Source organism: Drosophila bipectinata, chromosome 3R (assembly GCF_030179905.1).
Source record: "Drosophila bipectinata strain 14024-0381.07 chromosome 3R, DbipHiC1v2, whole genome shotgun sequence".
NCBI lineage: Eukaryota > Metazoa > Arthropoda > Insecta > Diptera > Drosophilidae > Drosophila > Drosophila bipectinata.
This window is the reverse complement of record NC_091739.1, coordinates 9304638-9317971: the sequence shown is the minus strand read 5'-3', so window position 1 is coordinate 9317971 and position 13334 is coordinate 9304638. Positions and strand designations below refer to the sequence as shown.

At 42.8% G+C, this 13334-nt stretch overlaps 1 protein-coding gene and 1 long non-coding RNA gene across 3 annotated transcripts; one reads left to right on the top strand and one right to left on the bottom strand.

Moving 5' to 3' along the window:
• The first annotated feature begins 37 nt into the window (after positions 1-37).
• On the top strand, positions 38-3650 carry LOC138926797 (uncharacterized). Of its 2 annotated transcripts, none has more exons than XR_011443459.1 (3): positions 38-167; positions 2175-2863; positions 2926-3650. It is a non-coding gene; the product is annotated as an uncharacterized lncRNA (long non-coding RNA). The 2 variants fall into 2 exon arrangements; XR_011443460.1 differs by having other exon boundaries at positions 68-167; positions 2250-2863.
• Positions 3651-12222: 8572 nt separating this feature from the next.
• On the bottom strand, positions 12223-13193 carry LOC108128625 (uncharacterized protein CG45076). The gene has a single exon (XM_017246305.3). The coding sequence runs from the start codon at positions 13086-13088 to the stop codon at positions 12264-12266; it is 825 nt and encodes a 274-aa protein (XP_017101794.2). The 5' UTR covers positions 13089-13193; the 3' UTR covers positions 12223-12263.
• Positions 13194-13334: the final 141 nt, after the last annotated feature.

Genomic DNA, 13334 nt, shown 5'->3' with positions numbered 1-13334 from the left:
GCAACAAACTCCTCAGTCTAATCGGTTTGCCGAAGGTCGAGGAGTTAAAGCTTAAGAAAGTCAAACAAACAAACCGAGAGTCCGAGAAATGTTTACATTGCGCTGATTTTCTTTGAAGTTTAAGTGCACTTGCCACTTTCTCCGGCATTCCGACTTTCTTTCGAAAGGTAATATTTTACCCATATTAGGACTTTAAGAACCCTGGCCCTGTGGCTCGTATTAAATGCTAATTCTGGGGCAGCCCAGATGGAGCAGGACTTCAGATCACAAGCTGAAGCTTCAGTTACTTTTTTTGTTTTTGATGGAGGACACGGCTACATGACATTTACAAGTTATTATTATGCAAAGGACACGCTACGGATGTTGGGAGTCCTTTGGCGTGCTCTCTCTAACCCGCATTCCACTCGCCTCCTAGTTTCGTTCTCATATGTTGCAAAATCTGCTGTGGCGTTGGAAAATTTGCATTTATTCATGGCATAAATAAAGCATCCGCACAGCGGAGAGTGCCCAAAAAATGGATATATTTAATCTGGTCGCCACGCCGGAACAGAACGAGTCCTGTGTCGAAGGGCAAAGTAGAATCATGGCAGCGTTTCGTGTTGATGTCGATGCGTTTTATTTATAATTTATTTCCTGGAAAGTGCACCGCACACCGAGCGGCTTAGAGGGGGCCCACTATGCACTAGCAGCTAGCCGCTAACAGGTGCTGGCAGGTGCAGCCACAAAAGTGACGTAGATTTTTGTTTGTCCAGCACTCTACCATGTATTAATTGCATGATTATAAAATCTGGTTTTGGTTTTGAAATTCGCGGTTTGTTCCCGGCAGGTGATTTTCAGGCTCATTTCAACAGTTGGTCGCAGAATTGAAAAATGGTTGTAAAATAAACGAAAGTAATACAGTTTTGTAATTTTAAACATACTGAGATGCAAGTTGGTTGGACGGGTAAAAGCAGGATTATTGTACTTACAAAAATGTTAGGATATTGAATTTCCAATTAAATGATCCCTATACCTACCAAAATGTAGTTTGTGTCGTAATATTTAGCTCTGTGCTTTAATAATTTATTTCATGTTGCGGCTCCTGTTTTGTTTGCACACCATGGTGTCACTTAATGGAAACCTTCATTACTGGTTGGCCAAATCATGACCAAGACAAGAGGATCAAATGGAATATTTTATTTGCCCGCAAACCCCAAAATATACAGGGCAGCTGCTTGCCGACAAAGCTGCAGCCCCAAAAAGCACGAGCATAATAATCTCATAATGCGGAATTAGAGGAGCGTAAAATTAGCACCAAAACCGGAACATGTGTGGGTGTGGCTGTGGGTTGGGTGGGGTGTGGTTCCCCAACAAAGTACACAGCCCACACACAAGCACACAGCGAGGAAATAAAGTTAAGAACAAACCAACACAATATATAACAAATCAAAATACTGTAAAATTCCTCCCCGGTGGCAGAAATATGCATGTGACTCAAATGGATGGCGCCAGATGGTTGAAACGTAGTCGTCGTACCTGGTGCGCAGGAAAAACTCATTTTGTTTTTCCCCGAGTATTTGCACTTTGCCATTTTCCCATTGTCATTAATTTTTTTCGTCGTTTCCCAGTAATATTTGAGCTTCTTTCGCCTCCCCACTCCCACTTTACCCTTTAACCTTTTGTTCAGTGCCCTCCTCCAATCCCGTATTTGCTTCTTTCGAATCGTTTATTTGCGAGAAAGACCTCCTTTCGAATCGCCAGCGATTCCTTTTCCATTAGCACTTTAATATTTAATGACTTCTGTTTATCGCACATAATTGAATTCTCCTGCGGTCATGGGCTTGAAGGCTTTTCCGAAGCCAGCCTTTATTATTTGCCTTTGGCTTATTGCTCATTATATTATTATCTTTTGTTTGTAATATCCGCAATATTGTTTAAGCCCTGGCATTTTTATGAGGCTTCATTATTTGGTTTTTATTCTTATAAATAATGCAAAGGGAAATCTCTCCGCCACGTTATTTCCTGTTTCGCCTGTCTGCTTTTTGTTTCTTTGGCATTATTCTCAATCAGAATTCAGACACACATGGCCGGGCATGATTTTCTTTATAGGTCCTCCGACTATTCCCCGGTTGATATCCGAGTCCCGGCCGTGCCCACATTCCCGACTACAAGTTACACCCTTACGCCTTTTTCAGTTTCCTCCTGGGCGAAGGATCGGGCGGCGAGAAAATTTAATTAATGTATTTTCTTCGTGTTTTCGCATATTCAAGCCTCAAAAATTGGCTGCATGTGTGGCACGTTTTGCTCATTAGCCATTTAGGTGGTATAAATATGCATTAAACCATCTCGGGGAATCCCTCCTATCCGCACTGCCCGTCGAGATGTTAGTTACAATTTATGGCCAGGACATGAAATGGACAAAAGGAGAACCCAATTCATACAGGGACCGTGCAAACGGAGGAACATTCAAGTGCAAGGCAAACTGAAGGACCCCAAGGGGGCCAAGGACAGTTGCCTTTTGTCCTAATGAAAAGACAACAAAATGCTAAGGATAAACGCTGAGGAGGCGGAGGAAAAAGCTCGGTGCTCGGAGGCTTCTTTCAGCCAATTTAAAGCTTGGCCCAAAAGCTTCGCCCGTCCGCAATTGTCGGAATATATATTTGACAGCCTCATAATTGCCCTTAAACATGGGCTCATTCCTGGAAAAAATTGCAAATTTAACCTGCATAAATTATACGGAAAACCGGTTGTATCAGAACGAGGAAAAAATCATCCACAGTTATTTATTATGCGGTGACCTAAAAGAAAACTCAAAAAGCAAGGGAAGAGTTTTGTTGAAAGCTAAAAACAGAAAAACAGGACCAGGCCCAGAACCAGGAAAAAGGTATATGCAGCCGCCCTTAGCCATAATTCAAATTTGTATATAAATTTTGTATTTTTTTCTAGAGCCGAGAGAAAACCACAAAATGGCCAGCGACATGCCGCCCCAGTTAACTTTCCCTTCAAACATCATTTGTCAAGGCAAACACACACTCACACATATAAGCGGGAAAAATGTGGAAAATGGCCCAAAGGCAAATACTATACAGTCATACCTAGCAGAGCAAAAGTGAATTTTCACGGCTCTTTAAGCGGCGGCTGGTGCACAAAAATTCGATACAAAAGTACAGACGTGTGCATTGCTTATTAGACGAACCTGGCAATCCATCAGAGGGCCAACAACTCTGAAACATGCCTGACGTTGATTGCCATGCCAGCACCCCCATCGTCCCTAGTTCGGATAAGTAAAGATCGTACCAGAGCAATCTAATCCGCTGCCGAGCAAATTGTCCAATGCTTTTTGTGTTGTGTCTTGTGGTTGACAGGCGGGCGGGCATTTTGACAGGTTTCAACCATCATCCAACCCAAAAAACGGGTGGCATGGTATAAGTGGTAAAGGACTACCGGTTCTTGAAAATTTTGAATGTGAATTGGGCTGCTAGGTAACAGAATTCGAGTCCTGCGGCTTTTTTTTCTTCTTGGAAACCAATTAAATTGTTTTAGTTCTGTTGCCAGGCTTTAGAGTTTTTATTTTGGTAAATAAAGTGCCATAACTAGTCTTAGTTACTACTTTACTAGATAAGGTTTAAAAACAAAAGTAATAGTAAGAAACTAAGAGTTTTTAAGTTAAAGTTTCCTTCAATGTTTTAAAAAGTTTTGCATTAGAAAAGTTGTTTACTTTAACTAAGAAGAAAGATTTATTGCATTAATCTTAATTAAAACAAACTTTTTTCACAAGATTCCTGTGGCAGATTTCTAAACCAAAACCTAATGTGCATTCTGCTCTCTTTTTTATATTTTTTTATATTTAACCTAATCAAATGCAATACCTGACTGTGACTTGGTTTTTCGTTTTTGCTGAGCTCCATAAAGTGCACACGTGTTGGGTGGAAAAGTTAGTTTCACTTGGCACTCCCACAACTCAGGACAACTTGACATGTTTAGCATAAATTTGCCGGTGACCTCAATTCAGGCTTTAAAGAAAAACGATAATATTTTCCTTCTTCTGGTAGATCCTTTGCAGCAATTAACTGAAAGCAAGCAAATTTCGACATTTTCGAATTTCTTGAGATTTTTCATGGAAATTGTTAAAACATATTTGCCAGCTGACAGCTCAATTTATGACCTTTGCTCAGAGGCATTTTCCATAAGGTTGACCTCCCTCCATGCCATTTCAGCAGCTCTTAATTTGACCCTGGGGCGACTGGCGGCTGGGAGATGCGAGCTGGTGGCTGGTGGCATTCGGGCGCCATAAATAAGCCCCAGACCCATGCAATTATGCGCTTGGGCTGTCATTGCAGGACCCTGCTCGTTGGTGTGAAAATTGCATATTGGCATAAATTAATCAGCAGCGACAACGCCAGCAAGTGCAAGTGCGATTGCAAGGCCATCAGCTGGCCATGATTGTACTGGCCAAGTGTCCAATTGGCCAACTGTCGTCGCCGCCCAATCGGCCACCCCTGCGACGGCTCGAATGCCTGCAGGCTGCACTGGAATTAATTTATGTACGTATATATGTATGTGGTGAGTGTAGATAAGAAATTCACAGAAACCGAGGTTGATTGCCGACAGATTGAGTTGTGTTTGATTTGAATCTATCAATGAATTAATCACGCCCACAGCCTTGGCTGTGGCTCATACCCGTTGAACAAACTGAATATTTGATTGAAACATTTCAGTATGATGCCATGATTGTGTGGCAGATTGAAAAGCTTGTCATTGTGATTATAATTCTGTAATTGACAATTTGTAATTTCTGTAGTTCAAATAAAATAAGTTCTTGCCTAATACCCCCAAACACTCCCAATCCCTGATGGGAATATCTTTACCAATAAGCATCCAATTCTTAAGCGAAATATCTAATATAAGCGAAATCTATATCATTCCCAATACTTATCCGATTCTTAAGCGGAATACTTTAAACTATTTGTGGGCCAATGCGCCATTGATCTGTATCAAAATCTAGAAACGAAATATTATTTAGATTTTTTGACAAATTTTCTGAAGGGTCCCCTTCAAAATGTGGGAAATGCATGGGGAGGTCAATATGACCCACTGCGAAAGCTATTTCTTTGCCAATACTTATTCGATTATTAAGCGGAATACCTTAAACGATTTGTGGACCGATTCGCCATTAATCTGTATCAAAATTTAAAAACAAAATATTTTTTAGTTTTTTGTCAAATATTCTGGAGGGTCCCTTCAAAATGTGGGAAATGCATGGGGAGGATACCATGACCAATTGCGAAGGCTATATCTTTGCCAATACTTATCCGATTATTAAGCGGAATACCTTAAACGATTTGTGGGCCAATGCGCCATTGATCTGTATCGAAATCTAGAAACAAAATATTTTTTAGTTTTTTGTCCTATTTTCTGGAGGGTCCCCTTCAAAATGAGGGAAACGCATGGGTAGGATAACATGACCCACTGCAAAGGCTATATCTTTCCCAATACTTATCCGATTCTTAAGCGGAATACCTTAAACGATTTGTAGGCCGATTCGCCATTAATTTGTATCAAAATCTAGAAACGAAATATTTTTTAGATTTTTTGTCAAATTTTCTGGAGGGTCCCCTTCAAAATGTGGGAAATGCATGGGGAGGTCAATATGACCCACTGCAAAAGCTATTTCTTTGCCAATACTTATCCGATTCTTAAGCGGAATACCTTAAACGATTTGTAGGCCGATTCGCCATTAATCTGTATCAAAATTTAAAAACAAAATATTTTTTTGATGTTTTGTCAAATTTTCTGGGGGATCCCCAAAAAAATCGGAAAACGCTTAGAAAAGATTAATGTCAAGAGCGACAATTAGGAAACTGTCATTTTTAAACTTCAATTACTCGACCGATGACAGTAAGACCCCGGAAACGAGTTCCTCGATTTGTGGTTGGCTCAGCTTAATTGATTCGCTTTAAAGCTGTTTGGAAAAACTAGTCGGAGTAGGCAAAAACAAAACTTTGCCCAGCTGGCTAAAAAGAAAGGAAAACTGCAGACAATTAAGGCACAGCCTTCTCCGGAAGGGAAAAGGGGAATCGAGGACTGCAGCAATTACTTACTCAAAATCTGTTGGCGCTACTGGGTGAGTGAGTCTCCAGGCTCAGGACTCGATCCTTGTGGCTGCGGCGTGAAAGTGAAACACTCTGCCAAGGACTTTGCCATTGTTGCGGTTTGGCTGTTGCTTGGGCTGCTGCTGTTGTTTGTAAAAAAGATTTTTCAATCTTCGGTTCTCAGTGCCCCTCAAAGACTTCTCTACCAGAACTGTGTCAAGCATTTGCCTTCGTTTTGATTTGCGTTTTTAATGTGGTCTTCTCTTTGTTCGACGGTATGCAAATGGGGAGAGGTTCTTCCGCAGCATCCGGTCGTAGTGGCCCCAATGAGATTTATAATTATACAACAATGCCGATAAAAGTGGCCATCACTTGAACTCTCTTCGCCGGCATTCTCCCAAAACCCCATTCGAAATGCACATCGAATTAACAATTTTAAACGAAGAGCGGAAATTGCATTGGTTAAGTACGAGTACACGCCATAAAATCATACCCATTCAGCAGATAGGGGAAAAAAAATGGAAAAATCACTTTAAAATGTGTGAGAATTTAATTGCAATTGCAACCCGAATTGGATAACCACAAATAAAAGCTCGGAACGGTCAATTTTTTGTGTGGTAACAACAGAAAAAAATAAAATAAAAAGAACAATGGATGGGAAAATGCATATCTACGAGTTGAGTTGCATTTGATTGCTGTTGTATTGATGATATTTGCTTCGCGAGAGTGATTTTCAATATCAATATAGACTTTTTCATAAAAATACCATTTGCACAACTATGTTGTTTTAGAGAGCGCATTTCATTTGTGTTTTTATATAAACACTTTTCCGCGTACCTGTACATCAAATATGTGCTGGACACCAGCCTGGATTACCAGAAGGTAATTTGAGTACAGCAAACATTCAACCGGAGTTATGTAAACGATTTCAAATAAATTTAAGTCCAGATGTTTTTTAAATGGCCCGATGCCACGAGACTGGTGGCATTCCGCCAAGGAGTGGCTGTCAAGTCAAGTTCCTGTCTTTTAAGCGCCTGCCGTGCAATCACTCAAAGTTGTCCGCATTTGCATAAACACTTCTAATCCTAATGCCATGCAAGCTGCATCGGCTCTGGCTGGGGTCCTTCCTGGATTTTACATCCTGCTTCAGCTTTTGCTCCTGGCTACTTACAGTCAAGTGCCCCGGCCCCTGTCCCTCCGGAGTTGAAGTGACAACGCTAAACTGACAGACAGTCAACCAAGTGGCTTCTTTCCTTCCCCAAAAGCTCATCAATTGGAAGTTGGCATCGGTAGAGATGGCAGTAATACCGAAGCTTAGTTTAATTTTCCTAAGAAAAGTTAGTTTAAAAAATAACATTTTATCCTTGTAATATTGGTAAATTATTAAAAATTGAAATTTAAGCGATAGTGCAATATTTTCTTAATAAGCTGACATCTCTAGCCTGCGGCTAGGCAAATGTTGCGTGCCAGGACATCGTTTCCTTTGTCCTTCGGGCGCCGTCTCTCAGCTACGATTTCGTCAAACAAGCGTCGAGTGGGTCGAATGGATCACGCACACTACAGACTTGCATGTCATTCATTGCGACCCGGACGGAAAGCCTGGTCCATACCCTGTTCCCTGTGTCAGTGGAAGGAGCTGATGCCAAAGCTAGAGCCACACCAGCACCAACAACTACAGCAACAAAAGGAGCAGTAACAGCAGCAGGATGTCCTGGCCAAGGAGCCAGGGAAGCGCTTAGGCTGCCAGTCAGCATGTCAGTTGTGTGGCATTTCATTGGTTTTGGCTTTTGGCCCGGCCGGCCCGATGTGATGGCCCCTCCGACCGAAAGTTGCGGACAATTGACAGCTTGTACGGTCCCTTGCAGAAAGTGTCCTGAAAGTATCTTTAATTTTTCTCCTACAGCTGACCGAGTTGTCTTAAAGGGCGTAACTAGCTAGACTTTTGGCCATTAGCTGGCTTTCACTTGCAGCTGGTGCTATTGCAGCTATTTGTTGGCAACTTGATCCTTATTAAAAGTTTGGAGCAGCAAGAAATTTTGATTATGTTGACAAAACTGGGGTGAAGCCCCATTCAGATTCTTTCTTAGAATGTCATTTCGTTGTAACAGGAGACTTTATGAAAAAAATCTTATTATATATTAAAGATACTTTAAAAAGTTGCAGGGGTGTTCCAGACATCAGCTGAGACCTAACATTTTTGAAGGGAAGGAGGTGTTTTAATAGGAGGAGTTTTTAATTTAAACACTTATGATAAAGTATTCGAACGAGAGTATATTCTCTATTGCTTGGATTATTATTTCTATGATAATCTTTTGTGCGAAAAAATCATGTCAAAGCTGGAAAAATGCTGTCGCAATTAAATTACTCCATAAAGATTGTGAATTGCTTTTGTCAAGAAATGTCTCTAAGAGCCCGAAAGGTCGGGGGATCTGATGGGGGATTCTTGGCACTACTGAAGTACTTCTCCCCTAAACTGGCGCACTTTGCATAAATTTCAACTTGAAGCATTGCACTTACTTGACACATCCAGCCACCCACCTGGCGGGGCGACCTCCTCACCTCATTCAACTTTGTTGTTGTTCATTTGGAAAAAGAAAGTTTTGTCTTTGGTCTTGCTCTCGCAACAATTTACCGTTAAAAGCTCAACAATGTAACACTGGTTTTTCACTTTTCACTAAGTACCGGGTTTGTGTTACACATAAAAAAAAAAAAATGGAACGCTGGATATATAGCCACAGGGTGCAGGGGCCGAGCTGGGGGTGCCGTTGAGTAATCTTCTCAAGTTCTCCCACCGTCTTTTGTGCAACGTGCGAAGTTTGTCACGCCGTCAGTGAAATTGCGAAAGCAACGTTGCAACTGCAACAGCAACAGCAACATCAACAGTAAAAGAAACAGCCACACTTTGTCTGTGTGTGCAGTGCATCCGTCCGGTAATCCACTTGCACGGAGAGACATCAGCAAACACCTGGCGGAGGAGCTCAGCCAGGTGGGCAATGGCTGGATGGCTGGGTGGCTGGTTGGGTGAACTTGGGTGGGGCAGTTGCCTTGTCAACACAAGTTTTGCATTTGGCGATGTGTTTTTGTTCTGTGTCCCTTATTTTTTGTCCCTTTCAAGTTGTTAAATGAGTTTTCATAGTTTTTTTGGCGGGGAGTGAAGCTGGAGAACCCTTTCCCTGCCAGAGTGTTGTGGAAAATTAATATTTTTCCTTAACCCATTATATAAACTTTGTAGTGCCACTGGGGTGCATTTGCTTAGCGGGAAAGTTTTATTTTCTGGCGGGTTTTTTATTAAAATCCTCGACAAAGTAACATTTTCGAAAAGAAACTTTTCCAGCGTAAAAGTTGTAGTTGTCGAGGGACCTGCAATTTATTAGGAGACTACATAATGATATCATGTGTTCACGACTGTTTTCGGGAAATGAAGCAATAGTGCTTAGGAATTTAATAGAAAAAGAAAGTTTGTTGTAGTTACTATTTGCTTTAAGCCCTGATTAATCAAAAAGCAAGCTATTAATCAATATTCATAACCTTTAATCAAGCTAATAGCCTAACCAGAAAAACAACAAACATACTGGACCATTATGGCCATCGGGAGCATCATTGACCATAATTAATCAGTGGAAATATAATAACCGTCATTAAACTAAACAAACACATTTTCCCATTCAGAGTTCGTCGCTCGCATAAATTTCAATACGCAACCGAGGACATCACGCTTAACCCATGATCACCCCAAGGACCACCCACCTGAATACATTTCCAATTAACTGCGGGACTGTGGGTTGGGTCGGTATCTGCAGTACGTTTGCCACTCTGGTGTCTCTGGGAGTTTGGTAAATAATAACACCCCGGAAAATGTTTAATGATATGAAATTAATTCGCAAATATCAGCGGCTTCCCTGCCATAAAAGTGAATAGTAATGGCATCCAATACCTCCGGATGGTACCTTCGAGAGTTTTCATGGGTGCCAGTAGGTGAAGGTGGTGGTGCCGCCAGGTGAAAATGTAAATGATATGCGATGATATCTGCCTCCAGCTGAGCGGAATAAATTGACTCTTTGCCGACTAGCCGGCAGACAAAAATCTACGGAGGCAGTGCTATTGACAGCTCGGCAGGAACAGCTCTGAACAGAGTTGCAACATTTGTATTTGTTCGAAAGTCAATTTAAGACCCGAAAAATTTATGCTATTGTCGATTTTCATTTGCATGCCAGTCACACAGTCAGAATACGAGCCCGAACAAGGAAATCGAACAAGAATACTGCCAAAAGATGGGGCAAATGAAGAAAACTTCCACAAATTATGTTGTTGCCAGAGATTTTTATGGCCCATGGCAATGGCCAGACCACGCACACACACAAATTTAACGCCCATTTCCCGTTAACACACACCCCCTTGAACAATTCCCAGCCATAAATACAATATTTCCCGCAACTTTTGGGCCAAAACAGCAACAGATTTGATTTTACTCAGTTTCGACTTTGGTTTCGATTTCAGGCCGAAAATTTTTATTGTCCAGCACCGGGTGTCGGGCAGCGAGCATCGAGCAGAAGGAAAAAGCGACGAAATACGCATGAAATTTGATTTGCTTCATTGAATTGATTTCATTTCATTTCATTTGTTTTGATTTGTTTCCCCAAAATACGCAGGAACGCAAATTGGAAACCGGACTAGAGCTGAGAAATCGACCCAAGCCCGGACCCGGACCAGGGATAACAAAAACTCTCACCATTCGCATTGGAGTGTTGAAATGAATACATTTTGGCCCAGTTTTGTGGGCGTGACGAGGGGGTCGTGGCTGGGATTTGGGATTGGGGGGCGTGGCATTGTGGTTTATGGTGATGCCGTTGAGTGACATTGCCGGCCACAGATGCTTGGTTGTCCTGGGCCTGCGCCTGACTTTTGGTAGTAGTTTATTTAGTTGTCGGAGCGATCAACACTTGCCAGATTGCTTTGGCATTAAAGTGTCAGCAAATATTCGGGATGGCTGTGGAGTGGAGTGGAATTCCAGGCAATGGCAATGGCATCTGGCAGCTGAATGCCCGGTATGGGGGAAGCCAAATGGTTCTGTTCCGGCTATGATTCCCCCACATGCGGCTTAATGCGCCCCAAAGAGCCACAGCTTCCTGTGCACCGAGACCTTTTATTGATGGCTTCTAACCTCAGCTTTGTCAAAAGGTTTTTTTAATAAAAATGTACAAAAAATATTAAAATAACTCTATTGTTTGAATATTAATAAATTTAAAAATATATATATATTTTTCTCCAAGTGTAAAACCTGGTAAGCTAGGTGAAATCCGCACCAAAAAGAAACAAAAGCCGCCTCTCCATGGAAACCCTTTTCCTCCGTCTGTCAAAAGCGGATGCCAAGAGCTCTTAAAACATGGCCGACCAATAAACTGGCCAGCTATTTGGACACAGTTTTCTATCTTATAGATACATCAGATTAGGCCAGATCATAAAGCCAACTAGCAATAGTTTCTGTTTATTGCCTTTTCCTGATAACTCCACCAGCAAGTGCCAATCGAATGTATTATTTTGGGATATAGTTTTCCAATAAAGGACACAAATCACCAAATATCCTTATGGCTTAGTTAACCGCTCCTCGGTGAGCCCTTTAGCTATTGACTTTTCACGCTCCAGGGGGAATCCTTTGTGTTGCCAACTGATGACCAAATTAATACGCTGACAGCCGACATGTATTTATTGCCATTCGGAGAAGGAGAACGGAAAACTTTAAACTTTATGTCTTCGCATATCCTTTGTTAATTCCCCGATGAGGGCCCGAAACTAATCATTATTGAAAACGTGTGCTGGAAAGTTTTGTAATGCGTCCTATTGTGTCACGCCCGGATCCATTGTCACCCGAAACGGAAAACAGAAAGCCAGGGAATTGGGAAAAGAAAATACAAAACTCAAAAGTTATAACGAAATAGCTTTGGTCAAATTGTTTTACAAGCCAATTGGGTTTGGTGTCCTTTTTTTTGGCCTTGCTATACGCTGCCTTTCCAATGTCCTGTGGCTCCGGACGGTTAGATTGCCGCAGAAAGTCCCCAAGGCGCTCGGCCGAGAAAGTGTCAATGTGCCACAGTGTTCTATTTGAACAGGGTTCTGGGTTTGATGAACTTTAAAATAAAGCTGCTGCGGAAAGTTTAGTGGTAAAAGTTGCTACCCTGTCTATTTAAAAAGTCTTCATTTAGAAAATATAGCTTTTCCCTGTTCATTGGACTCCCACGGTCTCGGTTCTGGCTGCTGCTGCTGCTCTTGCAACGCGTTAGCCGTCTGGCTCTCCCCGCTGATGGATCTTCGATCCCTGTCAACCTTTTGCCTCGCCTCGGACGCCGCACATGCGGCACTATAGGCTGCTCTTTTCGTGTTCTCGTAGTCCAACTTGGCGGATCGCAGGTGTTCGGATAGGACCTCTGCTCGGTTGCGAGCCGCCTCGACTAAATCCATTTTCTCACTCAGCTCCTGCTTGGCCCCCGTCGCTGCTGTCTCGGCGTTGCTCAGTGCCTCCTGGGCAACCTTAATGGTTTTCTGGAGCGTTTCCAACAGCATTCTAGTCTGCTTCGCGGATGTGGTAGCCGCGTTCAGATTGACCTGTGAGTTCACCAAAGAAGCGCTTTCTTCCTGGACGACTATGACCGCCTCCCGCACTTCTCCCTGGAGCTGTTCGACCAACTGCTCTTTCCCGGCCAGAGCTGCCTCTGCGGCCTTCGCCGCCTGTACCGCCTTGTCGGCCAGCTGGACACGCACTTGGTGGGCGGCGGCCATGGCTGCCGGCTGCTGGGAGTCCGAGGCCATCTTGGCTTCCTGGGCTGCCTTCTGGGCAATGATGGTGGAGGCCTCCTTGGAGTTCCGGGGCATGTGTTCCTCGCTGGAATCCATGTTCTGGTGCTGTTGCGAGCAGGGGCGGTGGTAGAGGGAACTGCCGCCGACGGAGACGAGCAGCAGGTGGCAGATGCACTGGAGGAGGAGGTGACCCATGGCTGGAGGAGACCGTGGTGCAAGGCGCATAATTATGTGAGCCTTCAAAGTTGCTGCAAGTTTGCCTTTTCAGCTCCGGCTCGAACATTTTTACATTTTCAAGTAGTTTCTAGCTAAGCCAACGTGCCCGGAGTTCTGTGGAATAAAATGTTTAGCAAAGTTTTTGTTACAAAAAACGGGGGCGTACTCGGAAAAAAAAACTTGGAACTGGCAGGCGCACAGGACCTGCCATCGCATAACTTTTCCGCGCAATTTAACTCAACATTCAAGAGTTTC

Excerpts from the sequence above, each read along its gene's own strand:
- LOC108128625 (XM_017246305.3), bottom strand. The coding sequence starts at position 13,088 with ATGCGCCTTGCACCACGGTCTCCTCCAGCCATGGGTCACCTCCTCCTC.